Source organism: Carettochelys insculpta, chromosome 3 (genome assembly GCF_033958435.1).
Source record: "Carettochelys insculpta isolate YL-2023 chromosome 3, ASM3395843v1, whole genome shotgun sequence".
Classification (NCBI taxonomy): domain Eukaryota; kingdom Metazoa; phylum Chordata; order Testudines; family Carettochelyidae; genus Carettochelys; species Carettochelys insculpta.
In genome coordinates, this window is record NC_134139.1 from 83,612,995 (window position 1) to 83,640,224 (window position 27,230).

The window sequence follows — 27,230 nt, forward strand, 5'->3', positions numbered from 1 at the left end:
TGGGGGCAGTACGTGGCGCCCCCACCTGGGAACCAGACCTGCTGATGCCTGCTTCTAGAGCACAGCACAATCCATGGTGCCACAACAGGCAGGAAGCCTCGCACACCTGTTGATCACCTGACAGCAAGTTGACCTAAGGTCTCGCATTCTGCATCCCAGAACTGGGTCTCAACCCATACTTGGACAACCACTGATATGGTGAGTCCATTAAACTGATGCAAAAATTTATTAGGAGCCCACTGAAACAGGATTTGTTTTTTCTGAGTCAGTGGCTGGCTTATATAACGCATTAACATGAGATCAGCTCAGATTGTAGATGGACATGGTACACCTCTCTTTATTTTAAACAGACAAGTTAGTGCACAAACTTTGGGCTATATCTTACCCTCCTGCAGTGAAGCCTGTCGGAGGGGAACAGAGATCATCATGGATTTTCCTTCCAATGTTCCCCTTGGTAAGTACAGGTTTGAGAGGCTGCAGAGGGGACTTGTTCTCAGATCCATGAGCCTTTTCAAGGAGGGCCTGATATGGTCAGAACAATGGTCCCTCCCCCACATAAAACAGCATTTAGGGAGTAGTTTTGGCCATTGGCTACCTCCTGGTGCTGCTAGCACTGTAAAAGTGAGGGAGTGAACATTTCGGGGTTAGGCCCTGACTCAGCAAAGCGCTTAAACGTGCTTTTGTACCAGTGGGTTCAGTGCTTTTCTGAAGCAAGACCCTAACGCCTTCTGTGACTATACATAAGTTATACTTGGTGTCTGCACTCGGTAACCATGCACAGAATGCAGGTTCTGCTTGGCTCTGCTCTCTGAATGCCGCTTCCTGCTTTCAGATCCCCAATCCTGTGACTTTCTGTGAGCTGCTGAGCCATTGCATGTGCTCTCTTTCTCTCTGCTCACATTACCTGAGGGGAGCATAAAGCTAAGATAAGGAAGGGTTGAGCTGTGATGAATTGACTAGTAAACTTTTGCTTTTTGCTCCTGTTAAGTTGAATTTCAGTAACTTTACTAGCACGACAGGGTTACAAATGTGATTAAAGTGATACAGTGCTGTTTATGTATAAAAATAATTGTAAGCTGCTGTGTGATGATGAGGCTTTGTGCCTGTAATAATTTAAGCCACTCTGACTTCGATCGAAACACGATGACTGTAAGTATAATATAAACTGTCTCACCTAGGGTCTGTCACTTCTCCAGCTGGCCCCCCACAACCTGCAGGCTGTCTGCAGGGGAGCAAAACTCCAGGGAGCTATCCCCTCTCCAGCTGCTCCCCAGCAATCTGTCTGTCTGGCCTCCCTCTTGGTGCTGCAGCCAGCCTGTATCAGCCACTCTCAGTATTGCATCCCTCCTGTTTGTGCCCCTCCCTTTTGCCTCTCTCCTCCTTCTGCCCCCTCCCTTCCTATGTTCTGGGAAATCCTGGGATTTCACGCATTTCCCACTTTCCAGGCACAACCAAACCCTGAACTTGGTCTAAGTTAGAGTACGAGGAAGCTGCTTACCAAATTTTGTGGTTGTGGCTCTTATGATTTAAGAGGACCTCTTGAACAAACATAGCAGTGACAGGTTCTGAAATTATATATAGACAGACTAGGGACATGTTGTATATTAAATCTAACCAAAATGCTTGCAGCACTGAAATTCAGTAGGAATTAAAGAATGAGAAATCGGTGTAATATAGTAAATAGTGCACTGTTAGATGGGATGGTGTAGCAAACAAAAGAGGGTTCAGAAGAAATTGTAGCTGTTAAGAGGGGTCAAAACAACACTATAATACTGGTTGGTATAGTTCAGACTGTACATATCTTTTAAATGAGGAATTTAAATGTTAATTTATCGCTTAAATGTGTGTATCTCTGTGCATTTGTATTATGTGTGCATTTAATTCTGTATAGTCTTCTTCTATAATAGTATATAGGCTGTGATTTCCAAAAGTGTCTTTCACTGCATAAAAGATCTTCCTTGTAGGACAAGAAATAATTGTCTTAATTTGCAGTAAGAGATTTTTAGATTAGATATCAGGAAATACTTTCTAACTATAAGGCTAATTAAGTGCTGGGATATGGTACCTAAGGAGGGTGTGGAATCCCCATCATTGGCAGTCTAGGTAGTGTTGTGACATTGCAGTAGGCCTCCAATGGGAGATGCTAACTGAGCATGGCCTGGAAGCCTGCAACCTCCTGTTTGCAGGACAAAAGACTGGACTAGAGAGGGCGCAGCTGGCACTCTACCTGAAGAGCCCTGTTCTTTACTGGGCTCCCCCGGGAACCTAAAGAAGAATCTTTATTGCTCACTTGAACTTTAATTGCAGATACCTTTATTGTGGAGGCTTAAACAATCTTTCCTTTTCCTCTCAGCTCTAGTGAAATATTATTTCTCTGAACTACGTCTGTGAGTGGCTACTGTACGGCCTGCAAGGTCTAGCTACTAAAGCACTTACAACATTTCTTGCCTCCAAGCTGTGGTAGGCACTGTGAATGCTTGGTGTATCCTGCACTGAACAGCAATAACAATTGCCATACAATTGCCTCGGTGTGTAGGGGTCTAGGCTCTTGAGGTCTCTTCCAATGTTGCAGTTCTGTGACTTGTGTGCATACATGCCTGAGCTCAAGCACGGTGTTAAGAGGTGTTGTGTACATAAATGCCCGTGAGGTGAAGTAACACTGCATCCTCACCTTCAGTTATGTTTTGTAACCCTCATCCAAATCCTTTTTGAGAATATCGAGACAGCTGAAATTTTTGCACACAACAAAGGCGCACGCATGCAATGAGGCTCTTTTCTTGCTACTAGATTTCACTGCGCTAATAAAACTTACATTAGCGTATTGTATACGGGGCCTATTTAAACCAAGAGGAATTAGCAGTCCTAAGAAGGAAAATATGCTTACATGATGACATACTTCAGTAGGATACTTAGATGTCCTGAAGTTTAGCGGGACAATCATGATATTTTGGAGTTTTGTCTGACACAGGCGCCCATGTACCACTCCCCACCACCCCAGTTTTTCATATTTGCTGTCTGGTCTCCCTATACCGAGGTGGCCAACCTTTTTTTCATCGGTGGCCACACGGCAATTTTTACATGTTCCAGGAGCTGAACACAAAATAGTCCCAAACTCGCCCCCAGGCTTAACCCATCTCAGCCTCACAGCCAGCTATCCCTTTGACCAGCTTGAATAAAATGGCACCACTGCCAGCTTTGTGGGCTGGATGAAAAGGCTTCACTGGCCGGATTCTGGCTGGTGAGCCACGAGTTGGCCGCCCCTGTGCTATATTATAGCTTATATGTTAGTGTTCAGTGGTAGGCTTCTCGCCCGCCATGCGGGAGGCCCGTGTTTGACTCGCAGCCAACGCAGTCCCTCTTTTCTCCAGGGCTTTCCCCCCACCTTGGCCACTCTTTTGGTGCATTTGGCTCATGAGCAGCTCTCTGTCCTAAGACTCTGGGCTCCACGGTGCACTTTACTCTCTGGGCTTCTTGAAGGAGCCTCTTGGAGGGGTGCTGCTGCTCTTGGCCCCTTCCTTCCTAACTTTCTTTTTTTGTAAGGAGCCCTGGCCTGGGGCCATGGGCAGTTTGCTGAGAAGCGTGCTGCCTTGGGTAGAGTTTTACGCCCCTTTGCGCTCGTCAATGGAGACATAGCATAGGCAAGCATGGGCTATGGAAAGGACAAGCATCAGCTCCCCCCACATCTGGCTCCAGAGCCCACTTGGGCACGGGCCCAACAGGTGATTCGTGAGGCCCAGGGCTGCAGTTCCCATGCCAGCTGGCTTGGTCGCTTGCTCTCTAGCTGAGCTGCAAGGGCCCCTTTCGAGCACCTGACTCGGTGCCGACGTCAGGGATGACCTGGGGATCGTAGGCGCTGGCTCATGCACCATGAAGGCAAGTCCACCTGCCCTTCCTGCTTCACCATGACATGCCAAAAACTCACCAGCCTGCTGGTTAACTTCATGGTGCAACAGCAGTGCATCTGACTCCAGATCAGAGGGCTATGTGTTCAAATCACATCAGGGTCAGGCAGGTGAGCAATTTCCCTTGGTCCTGATGAAGCAGGGCTGGCCCTTCTTTTTGCCCCTGGACCTATGGGACTTGCTTTCCTGCCCCGCCCCCACTGAAAATTAGCACCACCCCATCAGGCAGGTGGCAACCAAGGGCACACACCGCAAGCTGGGCAGGAGTCAAATCTGCACTCTCCTGATCTGTAGTCGGATGTGTTATCTGTTGTGCCACTGGCCCTGGAGCCTTGGCCTTTGCCACATGTCACCATACCTGTCTGCGGGAGGCAGCTCAGGGGCACGAGGGCAGATGGTCTCTTTCCTTCCCCTCTCGGCCCAGGTCCATCTCCTGGCTGGCTCAGAGGAACTGCAGGACGTGGTGGGCAGAAAGCAGCAGTTGCAATGGTGCTACTTCACTGGATGTAAATTAAGGGAGAATGATTGGTCTTATATGTGGTTAGATTCAGAGCCAGGTGACAGAAGCTCTTGGTTCTATTTTTGACCCTGTTACAAGTGTTCTCTGTGACGCTGGACAGATTACTTTAGTCTCCCTGTGTTTCACTATTGCCGCCTTCAGAGTCTCAGCTGGTGTGTCCAAGGGACAGTGCCATTTCAATGCCTGGAGGGGGTCGGTATCTCAGACTCCAGCTACAGAATTCCTCTGTTCCCATGTGTCAGTCTTGGCACCTCATAGACTCCTCAGTGCAGTTCCCTGATGTGTTGGGAGGAACTCTCTCATTCACTAGGGGCCTTGGCACCTGCAAAGATTTTCCCAGCTGTGCTTCTGAGCACAGGGAGGCAAAGTTGCCAAGGCCTGCTTGGTATACCACCGAGGCTCTGGCAGTTGCATGCTTTTTCTTTTGACTCTGTTTGCACCTGTGGCAGCAAGGCCTCCCAAGGTGCTGCCATGCCGTGCAGTGAGGTCAACACCTTACTAATGTCTTGTTAAGGTGCTACTTCACTCCATGCTGGGCAGGGGGCCTGTTACATTACATCAGTGCTTGGACCCCTGCCAGCTGTGTTCCATAAAGTAGTCATGTGACAGTGAGCCATCAGCCTGAGCTGGGATTTTGAACTATGGAGCGATGATCCTTTTGAGGCTCCATCTACACTACCGTGGAAGATTGACCCAGTCAGAGTCGATCTTACGAGATTTGATTTCACACAGGCACGAAATGGTGCTCTCAGGGGTCAAAGTCAATCCCTGTGCTCCTCATGAGAGGCAAGGAATAAGGAAGGTTGAAGGGAGAAACTCTGTTGTTGACCCCTGTGTAGACAGACATGAATGTTGACCGCAGATGCATCAATTTTAGCTACACAATTGGCATGGCTAAAATTGCACATCTGTGGTCAACTTCTGTGTCTAGTGCAGCAGTGTCCTATAGGAGTTCAAAGACCACCACACTTGTGGTTGTCGTATTTCCATATTTGCAAAATTATATTATACACAACTTTATAGAGCCAGGTACTCCCAGCCCCTTTCCCCCCTCTAAATAAATGCCCTCCCCTTCAGACCCAGGCACCTCCAGCCCCCCATCACGCGCACACTCTAACTGAATGACTTCCCCCAGGGCCAGACACCCTCAGCCTTCCCCTCTGCCTCCATCTTAATACAATGCCAGTGACCCATCAGAGCCGCTGCTGGAGCCACCCCGCATTTCTCCCACCAGGTGATGGGGTGCGTGCATGGAGTGGATGGACGGCACTCCCTGCATGTGGCTCTCAGGAGGAGCCACATTTAAAGGCTCCAAGAGCTGCAAGTTGGCCGTGTACTGAGTGGTGAACATATTGGATATGCTTGGTCTAGTGTAGACATAGCATAAGTTTCCAGTCTGCCAAGTACCAGGAAGCTTCCAGTGTATATACATTATATGTATCTCTACATTGGTTCCAGGATATGCGCCGTAAGGCCCAATGCAGCTAGATGTCCTTTCCAAAATCCGTTCTACATGAATTCTTGAAGCTCTGTTGCAGACTTGTCTTCACTGCTGCTGCTAGTAACACTTACTGGGGCCTTTAGGTTCCAAGGCTCATGTCAGCCATCAGATAGGGAGACTGTGCTTATAGAGCTCTGAGAGCTTAATATTACATACTTTTGATTAAAAAAAACTGGTCACAGGTGCTCTCTGAAGTGAGTAGCTGGCCAGAAATGTCACCAACAGCTTGGGCAGGTGGTTACTGTGAGGCAGTGATGGAAGCTAAACTGTTGATGGTGGCAGAATTTATTTACTGCAAAAAAGCAGAGGAGAAGAAAGGAAATCATTAAAGGAAAACTACAGCCAAAGAATCCTGTCCTGAAGCCTCATAGGGTCTAAATGACTGGGGGAGTTCAGAATTATTTCATATTATCACCTCTGTTATGTTCCCCTCTGTTTTTTCCTGATACTAAAGTTTAGATGAATTAGCTCAGAGATGAAGACAGCATTCAATATATTACGTGACTTTAACTGATAAAAATGTTCCAATTAGCTTTTATCTGCCAGAGTGATGGCTGAAGTGGGAGCACCTCAACTGTCAGCGAGCAGCAGAAAAGAAAAGGGCAACTAATGGAATCAGTGGGTTATTTCACCCACTTTACAAGGCTAGACTTTACCATGATGTGTCGGTCCTAGTCAGATTTCTCTGGCCTCATTCTGATCTGTGACATGTTTTGCAATAGTAACGGAGAGGTAGATGTGGCAGTCTGTATTCTAACAAAACAAACCAGCAGTCATGTAGCACTTTAAAGACTAACAAATAAAAGACTAATAAATTATTCTGTTGTTCTTTAAAGTGCTACATGACTGCTGGTTTGTTTTGCAATAATATAATTCCAAGGAATGCTGCTTGATTCTTGGCACAATTGAGAGCAGAATTAAACACAATAGCTTTGGTAATTCTCAGTCTCTATTAGATTTGTCTTCCCTGCTAAAAAAACAAATCTGTGTGTTTCGAAGGGAAAGGAATATTTTTGTTTCATTGTTAACCTTGAGAGCGCGTGCGCGCCCACACACAGAGAGAGAGAGAGCCAGCCAGCCAGCCTCCGGGGGGGGGGGGTGGAGGAAATATGCTGAAGAGTGGGCACTTCAGCTCCACTGGAGAAAAGTATGTAATGTATACAAGGACACTATTCTGTAACCCCTCCTGGGCTGACTGCCTCAATATTATCTTATGGTAAAACTAAAGGGCCTGGTCTTCACTTTGTTTTTGCTTCAGAGTAAGTCTCACAGGTTAGTTAATCCGAGGTAAAGAAGAAAAAAATTTTTTTTAAAGCAGAGAAGACACAGTCTGATTATGGAGGCATCTAACCCACCAGTAACATTTTATTTCATCTTATATGTGCTGAGAATGTTATTTCTATCAGAGGGACAGTGTTTGAGGCTTAAATTATAAATGTTTTTTCAAAGAACTATCCAAATGCAAAGTATTGTTATAATGAACGCAAATATTTTTTGTATCTACTGATTTTTTTTTAATTATATGTGAGTGGGAGAGTGATTTGTTGTGAACTGTTCAGTATTTACTTAAGGGAATGGCTTCATCTGGAGAATAATCATTTTTCTTCCCCTTTTTAAAGAAGTGGTGCTTTTTGAACATTCTGCTGTTGTTTTTAGAACAAAAAAACTAGGAAAAAATAATCTTCATGAATAGAAGTTCCATAAATCAGCCTTTGCATTTTATATTCCTTAGCAGAAGAGGATGGAAATAGGAGACAAGAAAAAGAAAGAGGGAATCTTCATTTTATTTTATTTCCTTAAAACTATTCTCCTTTGGGCAGACAGTAATTGCAGGTTCTAATGACACAAACTTGAAGGGGAACAGAAGAAGACTACAAACAGGTTTATGGGCCTATCAGCAGGAATATGTGGCTACAAATTGCTGAGTAAATGAAACAGCCTGTTGTTTCCTAAGCCTAGGTTTTGTGAGTGTTATGTCAAAGCATTTGAGGAGGAGCTAGAGCACCAGGCAGTGTTAGGAATACCTGCTGAGCCCTAATTGGTGCCCACTGTTGTTAATGGCTTCCTGTGGCTGAATGTTTACTTGTCATTTGTTTTGTGCTTTGTTTCCCAGCTACTGGGAAAAACAAAAAAGCTAACCAAAATTTTATCTTTCTTTTAAGTGTATCCCTGGACATCAAGTGCCCTACTGCAAATTATCTCGTGATGCTAAGTGCCTCAAGTCTATTCCACAGTCCAGTAATTACCTGGTATGCTGCAAGAGTTGTATTTGCTTTTAATATCGCTTCCAAATTGTTTTAGCAAATGTTGTAAATATTTTTAAAGAGTTGTAACCATCGTGTCTACTATAAAGCTCTGGTATATTAAATGAGTGAATAACAATTTTTCTCTTTTTAAAATATTCCATTTGCTTAAAATTTCCACCACCATCCGTAAATCTCAATGTTTGTTGACTTTAATTCTTCTGGAAGGTGCCAGGCTAAAAGAGTTGCACACTAAAAATCTCTGATTATCTACAGAGCAGGTACAGACTGCAGCAGTTTTGGGCTTTCCCATACTACGCCCAGTTTCACCTTCACTCCTGACCCATGGAGACTTGATCAGCAGAAAACTATTTCAAACACCATTCCCATTCAATCCTTGGCCTCCTATAGAGACCGTCCATAAGAGGGCTGGATAATACTAGCTGTAACGTGGATACATACATGCTAGGAAAAACAAGTAGTCCTGTAAGTACCCTAAAGACCAACAGCTTTTGTGGGTAAGACCCACTTCATCAAGATGATTATCTAATAAACAAATCTGTTAGTCTTTAAGGTGCTACAGGATTGCTTGTTTTTAGTGAAGCTACAGACTAAAACTAGGAAAAAGATTGATAATAATTTAAAATAGGACACAGAACAGCTGTTGGAAAGTAATTGATTTTACTTACTATTTACTTGAGGAGAAATAGAACTAGTTAAAAACTGTCTCATTCTTCGAAGTCATCTGCCTTTCTTACAATGATTTTTTTCTTTTTTTTTTTTTTGTTTGAATTACAAATGAACCGTAAACAGCATCTCACAGACCCTTGAGAAAGTGCATCCTATCTGTGCCTCTCTTTAGGAACTGACCCTTAATCTGCATATCTAGAAGTTCTCTCTCAAATGCAGATTTTTCAGTAACGGAGAGAGTCTGTTCTGGTCTGGCTATGGTTTGAAGAAGTGGGTCTGTCCCACGAAAGCTCACCTAATAAATTATTTTGTTAGTCTTTAAAGCGCTACTTGACTGCTTTTTTGTTTTGGCAAATTTTTCACTTTAGTATATGTATATATATTTTTTCCTGTGGGGAAACAGTGTATGGCCATAGGGGATTGGATCAATTTCTTAGTGATAAAATTAAATTAGGAAGCCATCTATGCAGTGGTGGTATGTTAGATTTCTTAACTTTTTGTTTATTTCAGTCAAGGTGTCGCTGTTCTGTGATACAGAGCAAATTGATTGGAAGGGGGTTAGATTTCTATGTAATGTTATGCATTTTGTCCTTGTGATCCTTGATTTATTTGCGGCCAGTGCTTTCCTTGTGACAGCCAGAATGGATGGCTGATTAGTTTACGGTAGGCCCTTCGCTAGCTGAATGAGGAAGATAAAATGAAGCTACGTATGGAAATGCAAAGGGTGTTTTCTGCTGAGGGTGTTTTCTGCTGAGATTTAACGTTTGAAAGAAGATACTGACACCCTGTGATTTTATTTTTATTTTTGCTCATTCAATCGTTTATTTTAGGTATATGCAAATTTCAGCCTCATGCTCTCTGCTTGGGACTGAGGTTGGGGGGAGGGAAAGGGTGCAACTAAAGCCATCCATCCACACCTCCAGTACTTAATACTGGCATTATTTTTAAACAGAAAGTAGTTGCTTAAACAATAAGAGCTGACTTAGTGTGCAAGCAGTGGCATAACTGGTGGGCTTTTAAGGGTTTTTATTTTTTTAATATTTCCCAGCAAGAGAAAATAATTGACGTTCCGGAATCTCCACTTAAGTTTGTTGCATACATTTGTCACTGGCACACTGATTATAATGACATAAAATACAAATGTGCCAGCACTTCACAGATGAAGTGTCTTCATGGGATCATCATCATGTGTTAACTGTGCCATTTGGAGAGAATCTTTATTGGGCACGGAATCTTTAAATTGGTGTGATTTCCAGGAAGTTCATAATCATGAGCTGAAGGGGAAGGAGGGAGAGGAATCATGTTTCAACCTCATCATCAGCTAGCACAGAGGTTTTCAACCTTTATCATTTGTGGGCCCCTAAAAAAAATTCAAATGGAGGTACGGACCCCTTTTGAAATTTTACATGTTGTTTGAGACCCCCTCAAGTTGAAAACCATTGAGCTAATGCATATGATGTGTTTGGGGGAGGAGGGAATTGAAGTGGCTTTGGTCTTTCTGTTTGAGCAATAAGATTTGTCTTACTGTATTTTTATATCCCAGTGGGTCACTGAGGAATACTGTCCACACTAGCAGCTTCTCCAATGTAAAAGGCACATCAGAATGTGTCTCTATTCATATACGCTTCATCCACCAGTACAGGAGGAGTTGACCCATTATTTGACAATTTCCTATTTGGCTCTGGTGTACGTGTCAGTGCAGAAAGTAAACTCTGTATTTGCTTGTCCTCTTCTCTTTTAAAGATTATAGGATTGCAGAATGAGTTAACTAGACATGGAATCTTAAAGAACCAGCAAGATTATGAAGACTTTTGGACGCTGATCCTAGAGGACGCTCACGGTTCACAACTCAAAGAAAAACTTCAGGATATAAAATCAAAAAGTTGGGTTTCTGACATGCTTGGTCTCTCCGGAATGTTTTGAAGGGTTTATTTTTTACTTTTTGAATCTGATTTTAAAAATGTAATATCTGTAACAAGGTATCAAAGCAAGAGCCCAGACTCACATTTGGTGTATAATAGTGTAGCTCTGTTGAAGTCAGTGTAACAATGCAGGTTTATTCCATCTGAGAATCTAGAAAAACTGTAAAGTGTTACCCTTCAAATCAATACTATATATCACTTTTTTCTCATGCTTGTAAAAAACAACCTATTAGACTTTTAGAAAAAAGAAATAAAATTAAAAATAGGGACAAAAATTTCAGACAGTAACCTGGCTTTAGTAATTGTAAGGGACAAACACTGATGCTAGTTTGTACAGATGGAAGTCTTACATTATTTTGTAAATGGAATCCCTAAACAGCCTACAGCATATTTTGAAAAAGCTGATGTTTGGCATAACAGTTTTTATGAAATTTTACATTTATAGCATCATCATTTGTGTTTGAGGGAGAAATGAGGAAATGATTACTCTATATAAGGTTATTACAGTCAGTAATATTCATTTATATTCCTTTTTTTAATTGAAACCTGCTGCCAACTGTGACTTTTTCCCACATCTTAAAAAGGGCACTGTGCAGCTTAAAAGCTTGTCTCTTACATCACAGAAGTTGGTCCAATAAAAGATAGTCATCAGCCTTGGCTCTCTAATATCCTGGGACCAACACCACTAGAACAGCATTGCCCACAAGCTGTGCTCCTAGGTAGTCTATATAACCATGTGTTTCTCTCATTTTTACCCTTCTCCATCCTCCTCCACTCCCTCCATTTGTTTTGCACCCATTTTTCGCATAATGTATTAATTCAATTCTCGATCCTGTAAACATGTGTATGGGTAAATTTAGTCATGTCAGGAGTACAGGTTGTACCTCCCTCAGCTGGCACCCTCAGGACCTGAGTGGTTCCTAATGAGGGGATTTGCTGGATGAGGAGAGGTCTGGCCCTCAGGCTGCTTGGAGGGGGAGCTCCACTCTTGCAGGCTCTACTGTGGCTGCAGAGCTGCTGGCAGGGCTTGCAACTGGGGTTGGGCTCCCCACAGTGGGGCCCCCCAACCCCAGAGGGGCTCCCAGTATTGAGGCTCCCTGTGCTGGGGCTGCCAGTGGGGCTCCCTGGTCCAGGGGCTCTCTAGTCAAGCAACATCCATGGTCCTGCCAGACGAGGGAGGTTGCGGGATGACAGCGCCAGAGGGGAGAGTTTAAATTTGTACGATGGAACTAAATGAGACTGCTCTCATGAATAGTTGCATGTATCCCTAAGTGTTTGTAGGGTTTGACTTGAGAGAGCGTCAGCTGATGTATACCAGCTGAGTAAATAATTGATTTCAAGTCATCAGTCTATACCAGCAGAAGATCTGAACCGTATCTTACTTGTAAGTATGATGGAGACCAGATTTATTGGGACCTTTGTGTGCTACTATAATACATAACGAACTGAGTCCAGTTTGAAAGTGGTACCAGAGAGTTTGGGAACTCTGTACCTGGATCACGTTTGTCCCCCTCACCTAACATTTTCTTACTGAATTTTTGAGAATCTGTTGACTCACAAGCTTCATCATCATATGTGTGATCCAAAGCCTGCTTGAGTTAGTGGAAAGGCTCCTATACAATGCAGTGGATGTTGAATCAAGCACAGTTTAAATACATTTTCTTTTATTTAATCCTGTTTCCACACAAAACAAAACTATAGCAGAGGACCACAATAGGACAATTTATGTTTGAGAACCATCTGTTTCTACCATCTTTCCACCATCTTCCTTTTCTTTACCATCTAAACACAATTGACGGAATGCAGTAATGTTACTCAGTTTAGGTTTTTTGTTAAGTTTTGTATGTTCAGGTGTATTTTTGTACTCTGCTTATACATAGTAGATAGAATATTATATTTTTAGAAGGCTTTGCAACACCCAGTGGCCCTGATTTTGAAAAGTCCAAGTGCATAATTGAGCACTCAAAATATGAACATTGACATTCATTGTGTTAGAGTCTAAGACTGTAGCCCATCTTTCTTTAAAACACGTGCAATTTTTTTTTCAATTTGACAAGAATAAATGTCATTCCAATATGGTAGAATGACATTAGCTAGAGGTATGTAGAAATATTCATAAACAAAAACCAAGTATAGGTGAAAAGTGCCTGAGGTCAGGCTTCATTACGAACTCAAAATATGAGCTTGCCATAGTATTGGCTGACTTTCATTAATATTTTGGTGATTTGGGTTCTTATTTTGATGCACATGAGCATTGTATCAAGAACTGTGGATGGATTGTTGGATCTGGAAAATGTGCAGCATGTCATGGGTTTGCGTGGTAGTGATCCAGAAGATGAATTAGTTTTTGCTTACCTTTGTGAGACGATTTTCTGTGTGTCTGCTTCCTTATGAAATCCTCACTTGTAATGGACAACCCAGTGCAACTGTTTGTGCTGTGGTTTTAGGACCCTCTATTGTGGAGGGTTGGGTGCTACTCAATACTCTGCAACCACAGACCAGGGGCTCAGTGATAATACAGACACTGAACTAACAATGCAATCATTTTTAAGGTGCTCCTAGGAGACCATGTAGCAGACCGTGTGCTACATGAGGTTGGAGAAAGGATTCCCCATTCAATTTTGGACAATGCATGCTTCCCATGTCAAAATCTTTTGCCCTTTTCATGGGGTTAGTGGTTTCTCTTTTCTTCAACAGATGCCACCCTGGGTGCATCTACACTACATCCCCATTTCGGAAGGGGATACAGTGGATTGGAAATGCAAATTAAGCACTAATTTGCATACTACTCACCTCATTTGCATAAGGGTGGCCACTCACTATCCAAGAAGTGCTGTTTTGTTTCAGAAAACAGCACTTCAAGTAGTGTAGACAGGATTCATTTGAAAGGAAACCCTGTTTTCAAAAGCACCCTTCTTTTTGAAAACATGAAGAAGGGTGCTTTTGAAAGCAGGGTTTCTTTTCGAATGAACTCTGTCTACACTGCTTGTTCTGTTTCTGCTAACAGCATTTCCAGAACAGCAAGTAGCCATTATTACTATTATTTTTTTTTTTTTTTTTTTTTTTTTTTGTTTTGTTTTGTTGCAGAAGGGGATGATTTCACTCCCCACTCTAGTAAGATTGTGGGGATATTTTGTTTGCTCTAAACATGCTTTCAGACTAGAATTGGAGTTGCGTATTCTTGATGTCAAAGTGGAAAAAGGGAATCCTTAGTATTCAGGCAAAAAGGAAGATGCATTATACTGAGTCGAGCAAATAGAAATTACATTTTATCCATGAGCAGTGACGTGTATTTGTAACACAGGGAGAAATTGTTATTAGTGTTACCCCTTTTGACCAGACGGCCGGCCCCAAAATTTGAGGTCTAGAACAGGGGTCTGCAATCCCTGGCACCGGTGCCATGAGTGGCACATGAGGCAGGAGCTCAGCCCTGCCCCTCCTCCTCCATGCAACTGGGAGCTTTCTCAAAGCCATGCTGCTGGTGTATTAACAAAAGACCAGCTGATGGTACCACCCATCACCTAAACAGTAAAGCTCTGCATCTTAATTATTTCATTAATGAAGCTGTTGTAAGTAGGACTATTAAGCCGTGTCTACACGTGCACGCTACTTCAAAGTAGCGGCACTAACTTCGAAATAGCGCCCGTCGCGGCTACACGTGTTGGGCGCTATTTCGATGTTAACATCGACATTAGGCTGCGAGACGTCGAAGCCGCTAACCCCATGAGGGGATGGGAATAGCGCCCTACTTCGAAGTTGAACGTCGAAGTAGGACACGTGTAGACGATCCGCGTCCTGCAACATCGAAATAGCGGGGTCCGCCATGGTGGCCATCAGCTGAGGGGTTGAGAGACGCGCTCTCTCCAGCCCCTGCGGGGCTCTATGGTCACCGTGGGCAGCAGCCCTTAGCCCAGGGCTTCTGGCTGCTGCTGCCGCAGCTGGGGATCCGTGCTGCATGCACAGGGTCTGCAACCAGTTGTCGGCTCTGTGGATCTTGTGGTGTTTAGTGCAACTGTGTCTGGGAGGGGCCCTTTAAGGGAGTGGCTTGATGTTGAGTCCGCCCTGTGACCCTGTCTGCAGCTGTGCCTGGCACCCTTATTTCGATGTGTGCTACTTTGGCATGTAGATGTTCCCTCGCAGCGCCTATTTCGATGTGGTGCTGCGCAACATCGATGTTGAACGTCGATGTTGCCAGCCCTGGAGGACGTGTAGACGTTATTCATCGAAATAGCCTATTTCGATGTCGGCTTCACGTGTAGACGTAGCTTTAGTGACTTTAAAAAGTATCACCAGCACTTGGACTCTACATAAATATCAAAAGGTCAGATTTTGGCACTCCACCTAGGAAAAGTTGCTGACCCCTGGTCTAGCTGATTGTTCCAGTTAGGGAGGAGAAATTTGTAACACTTGGGTATTTCTTTGAGGCTGTTTTGTTTGTCCGAAAGGAAATGTGCAAAGCTCTGTATGTCTGTATGCTGAAAGACTCAAATAGCAGGAAACCATTTATTTTACTCTAGCACCTAGAACCCACTTATACAGCCAGCCTGCCTGACCCAAAAACCTTTTCCCATGGTTTTTTTTTCCCTGAAGTCAACCACCAGCATTTCAGCTGGTCCTTCCATCTCTCTCTCATTCCAGGTTTTTGTCTGGTCTGGCTTTTCACACACACACACACGCACATATGCCCCTGCCCAAAACAACACTCAACAAAAGCACCCTCGTCAGGTTCACACACTCTTCTTGTCATAGACTGGGGGCTTGTTTTTACAGTTATGTTAATGGAAGCATGAGTTTACACCTGTCTATTTCAATGCGGTGTTAACTTGACTCATAACAAGGTTTCCTTCAACACATAACATTATTACTGAGGTATTGTTGTTACTTTACAGTGTTTGCAGCTAAGTCTTTTTCTTCACATCGTGTTATGAGAACCAGTGCAGCACAATCAGCCAGTGTTCTTCTGACCAACAGATGTGGACAGCTGAAAACGGTAAGTCTCACTTGTGCTTTCAGATAATGCTACTTTAATTCTATAGTTCTTGTCTGTCGAGGACTCTGTCCAAACCCCATTTGGTATAAGAGAATGTGAGGCAGGGGGAACTGCTGGGAGCCAGCCGTAACTGATTCCCAGATTCCATGGCCCTTTCTGCACCAGCAGTGGTCCTGGCAAGAGCTGCTGTAGGGGGCTACACAACTTAGGCCACTGGCATATGGCTCCATAGGAGCTTGCATCTCTGCCCCTTCTCAGTAGCAGCTTCTTCAGTAGGGGTTGCTGGAGGAGGAATGGGGCTGGTTGAAATGTTGGCCCCTGGGACTTTACGTTCACGGACGGTCCCCCCACTGACCCCACAACCATAATACCAAACAGCACAAAGGAGCACGGCTGCCCTTGAGAATCTGGCCTGTGAAGGGCAAGGACTGTATCACACTCTTTCTTCCCTGCTTTCCCCCCCCCCCCGCCCCCGGGAGAGTGGCTTGGGATTATGGTTTCATTTTATGGCTGTTTGAGAGTTAAGTTACTATTGTCTCTCAGACCGTACGTGTAAAATAGGAATAACTTACCTTTTAGGGAGTTGTAAGGATTAATTCATAATACCTAATTCAAGTCCCTATGGGGCTTTTAAACAACAACAAAAGCCCTGTGTAAGAATTTGGTGCCCCTGCAGCTGGCAGGATCACGTCCCTGGCTGTGTCCTGCATCTTCTGCCTTTCTTGCTCAGCCTCGGTGGAAAATAGAGCAGATGGGCAAGACTGAGGATCTGTACATAGAGAAGGTGCAGGAGGGCAGGTATTTGGAAGAAACGTTTTCTGAGAGAAGAAGCTGATTTAAAAGCAAAGAGATCAATGTAGTAAACTGAACTTTCCCTAGTGTGTCAGTATAGGTGGAACCTCCCTTATCCAGCAGGCTCAGGACATAACAGGTCCCGAACAAGAGAATTTGGCAGATGAGGGGAGGTCCAGGGCTTCTGCACCCTGACAGCCCAGCATTCTTGGGGCTGCTGCAGCTCCAGCTCCAGCTTCCCTCCTGCCCCAGCCCAGGGGGCTCTGGCTCTCAGCCCCTGCGCTGTTGCAGGCAGGTGGTGGCTCTGAGCCCCACTGGGGCTCGGTACTCTCTTGTCCAGCAACATCCATGGTCTGCCGTGTTGCCGGACGAGAGACTACTGGAGTTGAAGAGGTGTGCAACCTTTACAACATTTTCCCCTTCCACCTATTCTTGCAAGTTTGTTCTGTGTGCTAATTGGCTGTAGCCCCAGAGGACTCTGCATTTGGCTTATGAGGTCTTTGTTCAGTTGTTCAGAATTAGTCATAATGATCCTATCTAAAGACTGTTGGAGAGCTTTCATTTGTCCTAGTGTTGCAATGGCTGTACTTAAAAGCAAGTGATGGATGGATGACGCCCAGCGTCCCAGAGAAAGCTCATTTGTGTTCCTGGATCTCTTTCGACTATTTTAGCAAATTGATCCAACACTTTCCAGAATGTTGCTTGGCTGGAAAATCACTTCCTGGTGGTGTGGCAAGGGCAAGCAAAGCTGCATGGAAGGAAAGGGTGGGAAGGGACAATGGGAGGCAAAAATGTCTCCTAGTTTACCTCAGGCCCCTTCTTCCCCCTCCCACTTACTTCCCCCTTTGTGTACAGTTCACCAGCTGTGCCCTGCAAGATGGGCTGGGTCCTTCACACCTCAGTGCAATGAACACATCACTCTTCCAATTTGCTAGACATAGCAGTATTTCTTGGGCCTGGCTGTCAGGTTGCTGAAGGTAAAGCACAGTTTAATTTGTGGTTTACATTCCTTTATAGGATACTGTTATGTCTGTCTACTTTTTAATTGAATGAAGTCAGGTCTGTCAAAGACATTTCACATACTGGACACCTTAAGCTTGTCTACAGTGCAATGAAAAAATTTACACTCTGTCAAGATTTTTAGTTTGTGTAGTAATAATCTCTATCATTTCATGCCAAATTAAATGTGGCGGTCCAGGGGTAGGTGTTCAGTGTTCTGTTGTGTGCCCGATGTGCACATGGCCATTCCTTAAACTGCACACAGCAGGTCCTTTGAAGTTGCCTCATTTGTGCATATGACTGTAATTGCATGTGTGATCTAAGTGCACAGTTGCATGTAGGTTTGTCTTCCTAACTTACCTTGAATATTGATCTTTCGGCTTTTGTCGTTATAAAGTAGAGCTATCTCAGTGTGTCAAGGACGGAGGTCATAGACTGAGTTTTAGGTAAGGGTGTAATGCAACTATAGGGCCGAGACCTTGAAATGGACGTAATGGGAAAGTTGTTGGAGCACAGTGTGATGTGCTGTTTTTTAGTAAAAGGTGAGTTCCTCCATGATGGCCAGATCGAGGATTCCCACATGACCCTCAAGAGCTAGCCCAAGTAAGGATGTGCTACATCTAATACGAAAGTAACAAAAGCCAGGATCAATGGCTAGGTCTTAGTCTGGGAGGAATGAGTATAAACATCTGATTAGCTGAATCTGAAAGAAGGCATTTCTCTTAATTGTGGCTCTGAGTATCCAGGAACAATGCTGCATCCTGAAGTGCCTCAGGATTTCACCCATTACCCTGGTGATTGGAAAGAGGAGAATGAGGATATTGTCCCATCCAACTCCTCAGAGGTCTCCTCTCTCTCGTTGTGCATCATCTCTTGTCTAGACTCAGCCAGAGAGCTGGGTATGTTTAGTGTATGAGCCCCACTTCAGCCATGTGTTTTGCACAACCTCACTTAGAGTTGTTTTCTATATATGGTTAATACTGCATAAAGAAATGTCATGGTGTATTCTTCCATGTGTGTGTTAATTTGTAAAATGTTTAAACTCTCAAAAGCCTCAGCCTGCCATCAATTTGTAGTCAGGGACTTCTCTGGGAATCCTACAAACCCATGGAACAGTAATGTTAGGATCAGGCTCTTGTACTGCCATAAGTAGTCAGGTTTTCTTCAAGTCAGGCACATGACCAAAGCCAATTTTTGCCATTGTCTGCAAAGTAGATTCTTAGCAATGTTCATTTTTCCCTCTTGCTCTGCTCCACAATTACATGTTGCTCCTATCAGCTGCACTTGCCGGAGTTATCTCCAGCACTTTATTTACAGAAAGTGAAATTCACCTTTGTGCAGAGGACAAGATCAGTGCACCAGCTGAGATTTTAAAAGAAGGCTTAGGTGTAACATAAGCAGTGTATAGACCTTGTATCGTCCACCTGTGCAGAGATGAATATCACCCTTTGAGCACAGTACATAAATGAGCGTGATAAGTCACACAAATACAACTGAGCATTGCAGTTCATTTTAAAAAGAATAACCTTTAAGCATGTACTTGTAGCAAAAAATTTACTTTGCTCTGTGCCACTGACCACACACATACTCTTGCTGTCTTTCTGGATTGTGAACCTGAGAGCTAAACTCTGTTCTTTCTTACACCATTGTAAACTGTGAGGAACTCCATGGAAACTAACGGAGGCACTCTCAGTTTCAACCAGTGTAAGCGAGAGTAGAATGTTGACCCACCTAACTCTTCTAGAAGACTTTCTCTGTAGATGCTTTCAGGTGACTCTCTGGTAATTGTTTCCAAGTGAAGGAAGGATTAATAGAGATGTCACCAAACCGTGAGGAGGCTGTGTTGGCCTTTTATCCTGCCCCAGTCTAAAGGTAGACCACATGAGTCCCTGTTTGCCTGGCCTAAGATAAATATATCTTGGCTCATTCCTAGTTACTATGAGCCTGACTAAAGCAGAAGAGATTGTTCACAGAGATGTGAGAGAAAAATAAAACAGAAATGAGGGGATGACCTTTTAAACATGAAAAGGGGAAAGTGCCACTCGAAAATGAATTGAAAACCAATTTCAGACAATTAAACCGATAGAGCATCAACAGAGACAAGTGTCAAAGTGTCAAAAAGTCAGGATTTTTTTAGAAGATTTTCAGATTTTATCAGGGAAGAAAAATAAGTAGGTAGAAATCCAGGCCAAGATTTTCAAGTGGTTGGTGATGCAACATGGCTCATTTGGGGGGTGCCCAAGAGACATGGGTTTCAGAAAACAGAAGAGCAAAAGTGGGCATGGATTAGGAAATATGTAAGCTGGTTTGTTTCTGTTCACAGAACTGTATATGTCTTGTGTCACTGTTGTCATTTTCACCTGTGCAAAGCAGATTTGAAATGATACATTCAGAATGGAAACTTTACACACTCCTTTTGCACTAATGTAAATAAGTATGCCGGGTACAAGGCAGTGATGAATGGGGCTCAGAATGTTTTCAGATTTTCCAGAGGAGGAAGGGGCTTGCGCCCTGAGTCATTGTCCTCTGTCAAGCTGGCTTCAGTTTAATGAAGGGTAATGTGTTTCCCCCACAGCTGGTTTAGTTAAATGTGTGCAAGGTTGGGTGTAGACAGGGCCCAAGACATTTTCTTTGAGATCGTCTAGAAGCATTACATGGGCTCAGCTGTACTGAATGGGATAGTTCAGTCATTAGAGCATTGGCTTGTAAACCCAGGGCTGCGAGTTCACTCCTGGAGAGGCCATATCTAGGGTCTGGGGCAAGTTAGGCTAGAACAAAAAAATCTGTTGGGAATGGTGATAGGTCCTGCTGTGAGTGCAGGGACCTGGACTTGATGACCTCTCAAGGACCTTTCCAATTCCATGAGATAGATCTATAATGCAGCTGTAACACAGCTGGTGAAAATGCTTAGCACTCTTCCATTGGCATAATTGTGCCACCTTCCCAAGAGACAGAGGCTACGTCGGCAGGAGAGTGTTTTCTGTTGACATGGTGCTAGTGTAGTTCAGTGTAACTTGTGTCACTCAGGCAGGTGGCTTTTTCACACCCCTCAGTGACAGAAGTTATATCAACATAAGGGGTAATGTAAACCTGCCCTTATTCTTGTATTTCCACTTCCACAATAGACACCATATGCCTCTTAATTAATATTTATTCATTTTTGAACGGGTATGTTTTAAAATGGAAATATTTCTTATGTTAGACGCTATTCTGCTTTGCTTAATGCACTAGATAGCTCTCCACATTGCTGTGAAGCCTTTTCAGTTGTTCCATTTGTAGATTAATATAAGGGCTTTAAACAGATGAATTTAATAATTCCTTACGATAATTCTCTCCTTGCAGTCCAAGTCTGGTTCTCATTCACAGCTCTCTGGCAGAAGGGTCTTTATACTGCCAGGCTATGTCTACACTACAGACTTATTTCAAAGTAACAGCTGTTATTTTGAAATAACTTTGTGAGCATCTACGCTATGCACATGCTATTTTGAAATAAATTTGAAATAGCAGGTGCATTATTTTGAAATTAGTAACTCTCATTGCAGCAGGAGTAATACCTATTTCAAAATAACTATTTTGAAATAGGCACAGTTAAGATGTGGAATTAGGGCTATTGTGAAATAAGCCATAATGGGCCCTATGTGTTCGAAATGCTATTTTGAAATAGCTAAGTGCGATTTCGAAATGCGTTTTTGTGTATAGCAGCGTTATTTTGGTGTTTGTAGCTCTTCTGGAAAGCTTGTTCAGACATAAGGCTGTAGTGTAGCCATAGCCCCAGAGTGCTAGAAATAGGTTTTGGAATATATGAGACAAGCCCCACATTTTTTCTATTACTGCTCCATATATATTTATATTAAAAAAAATTACTCTTTGCCATATTCTGTTAACATATGTTAAAGCCAGGGCAGAAATCAGTGTCTAGAGATGTGATTAAACTATGACTTTGATAAATGCCCTCAGAATTATGTCCATTAAATAAAAAACTGTGTTCTTGAGACAAAAATCTGTGTCTTAGTGCAAATTAAAATGTGGAGACAAAATAAAATAAACTGAGGTTAATGTAAAGATAAGTAGTACAGAAGCCCCTATGTTACCCATTTCCTTATTTGTTTTACTGAAACCCTTGTTTTTTAAATATAAATGAAGCTTCTGGGGCAATTCCAATCTGCTCTGATAGATTGTCAGAGTGTCCAGGACCCTTCTTATGTAATTTAATTCCAGATCATCACAGATCCATTCTGAACAGACCAGTGCAATATGGGTATTGGAGAGGTCAGGGAGGAAGTAATTACAGCTGTCAAAGAGATGGTCACTAATGCATAGAGAGCAGGATTTTAGCTACCTACCTGGACAGATGGAAAGGCGGGAACTTCTGTTAAGTTGTGGAGAGAGATCCAGCAAGACTGGAACAATCCAGAAGCTTGTACACAAGAATATGGAGGCATCAAAGTTCCCTCCAAGTCTGAGTGATGGGAACGATGCTGATGTTAACAACAGTGGAAGAAGTAGAGGAGAAGGAAAAATAATACATGGAGATCAATTTTGTCCATATTAAATTTAAGACCATGACGTATCATCCAAGGTAGTATGTTGGAGATCAAGTCAGATACAAAGGACAAAACTAAGAGAGAAAAGTCAGATGTGGAGATGTACATTTGTGAGTCATTGACCTAAAGATAGTAGTTGAATCAGAGTGATCAAAACAGGTCCTCCTATACTGTATACTTGAAGAGGTGACCCAGGAAAGAGCCTCGTGGGTCCCTAGTGGAGAGGAGAGAGAAGGAAGAGTAGAAACCACCAGAGTAAACACTGAAGGAGTTGGAGAAGTAGAAGACCCAAAGGAGGACAGGACTATCTGCATCATAACAAGTCATGTTAGGGTGGATGTTGTGGAGAACATGACATGATCAAGAAAGAGCAGAAAGCAGAAGATATCCCAGTGAGTTGTGGGAAGGAAGAGATGTGAGAGATTGATGAGAGCCATTTCAGTGATGGGAGAGAACAGAAGCCAGGTTGGACTGGGGAGCAAGATGTGAGACTGAGGAGAGGAAGTTAATGCATGAACATAGTCCCATGTCAAACAATAGAATATTAAGGCACCCTAGGGAACTTTTAGTGTGCATCACCTACTGTCCACACAGTTGAGTCAACGCAACATGCTAGTGCAGGCTAGAATTCACAACCTCCTGAGTAACGGTTCCTAATTATTCCACATGTGGATGGTCTTGTTCTGAAGTAAGGATGCGCACACATACAGCAAATAAGGAATAGTTAGGGGATAACTCCACGTGTAGGTGCATTATCTTAGACAAGACAATAAAGGTGATGTTGCCCATCTTTTGGATTCCATACAGAGATGCCCGATATCTTAAATATGACCCTGAGGAAGGAGAGTGTGGCGTTAGCATATTTCTAAGGCCTGGTCTACACTACACAGTTAAATCAATGAAAGCTGCCTTTTGTTGACCGACCTGTGGAATTGTCTTTACTTAAATTTGTCTCTTGCTCAAAAATGTGCCTCTCTGTGCTGATTTAGCCTTTGTCCACACTAGCACTTTTGTCAGTCGGAGGTGTAAAAATAACTTTCCCTGACCAACATAAGTTTTGCTGGTAACAGCACTGGTGTGGACAACTCTATGGCAGCAGGAGAGGCTCTCTGCTAATGTAGCTATTGCTGCTCATTGGGGTGATTTAATTATGCCAGCAGGAGAGTGCTCCCCTGTCAGTAAACAGCAGCTAAACAGGTGACCTTACAGTGGCACAGCTGTAAAGGTACAGTGGTGTTGCTGTAAGGTCCACAGTGTAGACGTAGCCTAAACTGCCTCCCCAAGTGGTGTAGAGTCATGGCTGACGTAATTAGACACAGCACCCGTGGAGATACTGAGTTGCTTATGTCGACTGTGACTGGCTTTCAGGAGTCATCCCACAGTGACAATACAGTTGATACATTGCTTCTCATGGAGGTTTGCACTGCAAACAAAAGAAGCCAACCGTGCATGCGCACAAGTGATTTAATAATTGTGGTGGCTGTATTCTGATGTAAGTAGAGATAATTTTGCAGTGTAGACATAGCCTAAAAGTATAGATAGGTGAGGGGGAAGGGCTTGCGGGGGCAGGAATTTAATGTGGTACTTCAGACAATCAATTATTAAAAAAGAAAATCAGAACATTAATTTGTAGCTGTGAAAACATGGGATTATATATGCACAAGAAGTAACTGATGGAGGCAGTTATCACAGTTGCCAGTGAGTTTCTAACTACCTTTAATAGCAGTCTGAACTATGTTCATAAGACTGTGTAAATTAACACAGATACTCAACCAGCAGAAGTAGGAAGGTATGGGGAAGAATTGCAATGATTTGTGTTGACAAGTCTTTTATTAGTGTGAACTCTCACTGTTCCATCTGAAACTGGCTGCCTGGTGATAACATTCCACCTCTCCCATGTCAAAGAGCATTTCTCAGCTCCGCAGGAAACTCTGAGAGTGGATCTGAGAAGTGGATTTTGGGAATCTAAGACCCATTCTAAAAAGTTTGTGTATAATATAAAACAGGGTCTGTGGAAAAGACGTGGTTCATAAACATAGACAATCTGATATATTGTTATAAATGTAACATGAGTGGAGTACAGCAGACAAGAAAGATCATTTCAATGTGAGTGCATATGTGAGTCAATATATAAGTTGAATTTAAAACAAGTGCTACTTATTTTGCAGTCACACATAATTTCTATGTATTTTTGTTCAGCGAGGGAAAGTGTAAAGCATGATACACACCCCTTTTGTATAATTGGATGTGTGTGTCGCAGCTGTTTCGTAGTCTGTCTGCACCTTGTATTGGCATTTGCATGGGTGCAAAGTGGGGTAAGCTGATACTAAATCAGGATGATGGTAATAACTGTTGAAAATGCAGACTACGGCTCTGCCTACACTGTGCCATGGTAAGGACTACGAAGTGAACTGCAGAGCACACCAAACAGCTGAGCTCTAAGTGTCCTGTGTGGACACTGTTGGCACAAACTAAAAAGTGCCTAGGTCATATTAACACAATCCTTTTTGAAACAAGGCTACGTTCACATCCCCACAATCTGCGCTGTGACTCAGGCTACAGCTACACTTACGGGGAATGTTGATGGCTGCTATGCAATTTTAGATACACCAATTGTATACCTAAAATCGATTTTGCAGCCGTCAACATTGGTCCCTGTTCTCACTGCAGAATGTTGACAGGAGCACTCCTTCCGCCGACATTCCTTATTCCTTGTGGCTCACCAGGAGTTCTGGGTTCGACATTGAGCCTGGAATGTGCAGTTTTGCTCATGCGTGAAATGACACCCTGGAAGATTGAACCTAATCGTTTGCTCTTCTGTGGCTAGTGTAGATCTAGCCTCAATGTGGACAAGTCCTATCAGAGATTTGGACCTTTTATGTATGGTTCTCAATTGCACTGCAAAATTGATTCCCCTTTCCAATTTACTTTCAGTGTATTGACCCACATCATTTGATCAATGTTTGTTCAAAGGAGCAGGGACTTCTACTGTACTCTTCGCCAAAGAGCATCATAAGGGAATATGGTTATCAGAAACAGAGCTGAAATGAAATGCAAAAGGGTCAAGTAAAGGATTATAATAATTAATGGCTTTTTCTAAATGGCATCCATGGCTTTGTCTGGCGTATGACCTAAGACCCACACGTTCAGTTGTGAAGGTATCACTAATGATGTGCTAGTTCTCAAGGACATATCAGAGTGCTGCAGCTAACACCGATAACACTGATCACTCCAGTGCTGGCACACTTTGGCTGCTGAGTGCAAAAATCTCTCCTGAAGGAGAGCCTAAGCAAGGAGCTGCGTTTGCTCCCAGGACGGTGCAGCAGGTAACACAAAAATACAGCCTTACCCATGTGGCTCTTTTCCATGCAAATGAAGCATGGATTTACATATCTTGAGTCTCATTTGCATATTCTTGTGTGATCACGTTTCCAGAAGAGGCTTTTCTAGAATGAAAAAGAGCCGTGTAGACAGAGTTCCTTTGAAAACTAACCCTGCTTTTGAAAGAACCCTTCTTCCTGAAACAGAATAGGAGGAAGGGGTCTTTTGAAAATGGGGTTTGTTTTTGAAGAAACCCCATCTACATGGCTGTTTTGGCTTCCAGAAAAGCCTCTTCTGGAAGTACACTTGCACAAGAGTATGCAAATATGATGCAAGATATGTAAATCCATGCTTCCTTTGCATTTTTGATCTCACTTGCATTCCGCTTCCAAAAGCGGAATGCAGTGTGGGCATAGCCTTTGTGTGCCGCCCTGTTCAGTCTTTTCTCCTGTTTATGATTGGCCACCTCATTTCTCTTAATACTTCTCTATATAGTCAACGATCATTCAGTTTATCGGTGTTTTCAGCTTTCTTCCTTTTTAAAGTTTTCACTTGCACAAGCCATCAGCATCCACCTCTTGTCTGATGATGATTGAACAGATGGAAGATCTGTGGCATGCAGTCTACAATGCCCTGCGTCTTGTGCAGTCATTTGCACCATGGTGAAGCGTACTTGCATTGCACTGTTTGTGAATTATTGTACAATGGGAAAAGCAACAAAGAACTGGCCAGCTGGCCTGATTTGTTGGTTGCAGGACTCAGACTTGGCAAATGTAACAGTTACTCTGATGTGGCCCTTAAAACAGTTTTGTTTTTAGAGCAACCACTCCCTCAGTGGAACATATCCTGCTAATTGTTTTTCTGCATTACTCTTAAAAAGTACAACTCTTTTTAGCAGTGATTTTAGAGAGAATGGATGAGCCTGTTTTGACTTTCCTTTTCTGCTAGTTGAGTGATCGGTCAGATTTCCTGTCATCCACGAAGTGTCTCTCTGTTCTGAACAAAATTTATGGAAAAATATTTGTTTGTAAAACAAAATGAGATACTTAGCTCCCCAGACTCAAAGGCAAGGTGTTTGTGGCAGCATAATCCTCATTAGCCAGAGGAGTACTAAAAGGGCACAGATATTCTTGAGTCAAATCATCCACACTTCACATCTTGGCAGCAATATTGTCTGAGTAGAAGGAAGTTAAAGCAAAACAATTATATTTTATAAACTAAGGTTGTAGAAATGATCTTTACTTTGATTGATACTCTGAGAGTGCCCTGTCCTTGAACTGTACATAGGCAAAACAAAGCAGCAGAAATGTAGCACTTCAAAAACTAACAAAATGATTTATTCAGTGATGAGCTTTTGAAGGACAGGCCCACTTCATCAGATTGTACGTAGGCAAGTTAAATATATAATGTAAATCTCAAGGTTCACCCTAAATAGAAAACATTAATTTGACATGGAACTACTGGGTGTGCCTAATTCTGGAGTCAATGTAAATACATCCTCACTTTCATTTCAGCTCTGTTTGCAGGAGATAGTGGACGCCTGAGGACAAAAATAACTCATCTTATTGTTTGCAGAGTAAAATAGATGGTGAACATCTGATCCTAAATCAGGGACTGTAATACTCTGTGCTCTCTTTGTTCAGCTGGCCTTGTGCTTAAACTCCCTGCTGTAATAAGGATGTTTGTAGTTGTTTTATTTGTAGACAGGAGTCAGGACAGTAATCCTGTGACTTCAAAAACTCTAAATGAGAACCCAGCACTGTGAAGTTGCTGAACAAAATTAGCAACAGTGTAATTCCTAAACCT

The 27,230-nt window shown here is 43.0% G+C and overlaps 1 protein-coding gene across 1 annotated transcript in view; it reads left to right on the top strand.

Moving 5' to 3' along the window:
- Positions 1 to 27,230, top strand: part of LOC142010364 (uncharacterized) — a 115,395-nt gene that overhangs the window by 48,243 nt on the left and 39,922 nt on the right. The window contains exons 6-8 of the mRNA XM_074988681.1: positions 8,086 to 8,172; positions 10,600 to 10,738; positions 15,668 to 15,768. Of these exons, the coding sequence (XP_074844782.1) occupies positions 8,086 to 8,172; positions 10,600 to 10,738; positions 15,668 to 15,768 (327 nt within the window). The remainder of the gene's footprint in view (positions 1 to 8,085; positions 8,173 to 10,599; positions 10,739 to 15,667; positions 15,769 to 27,230) is intronic.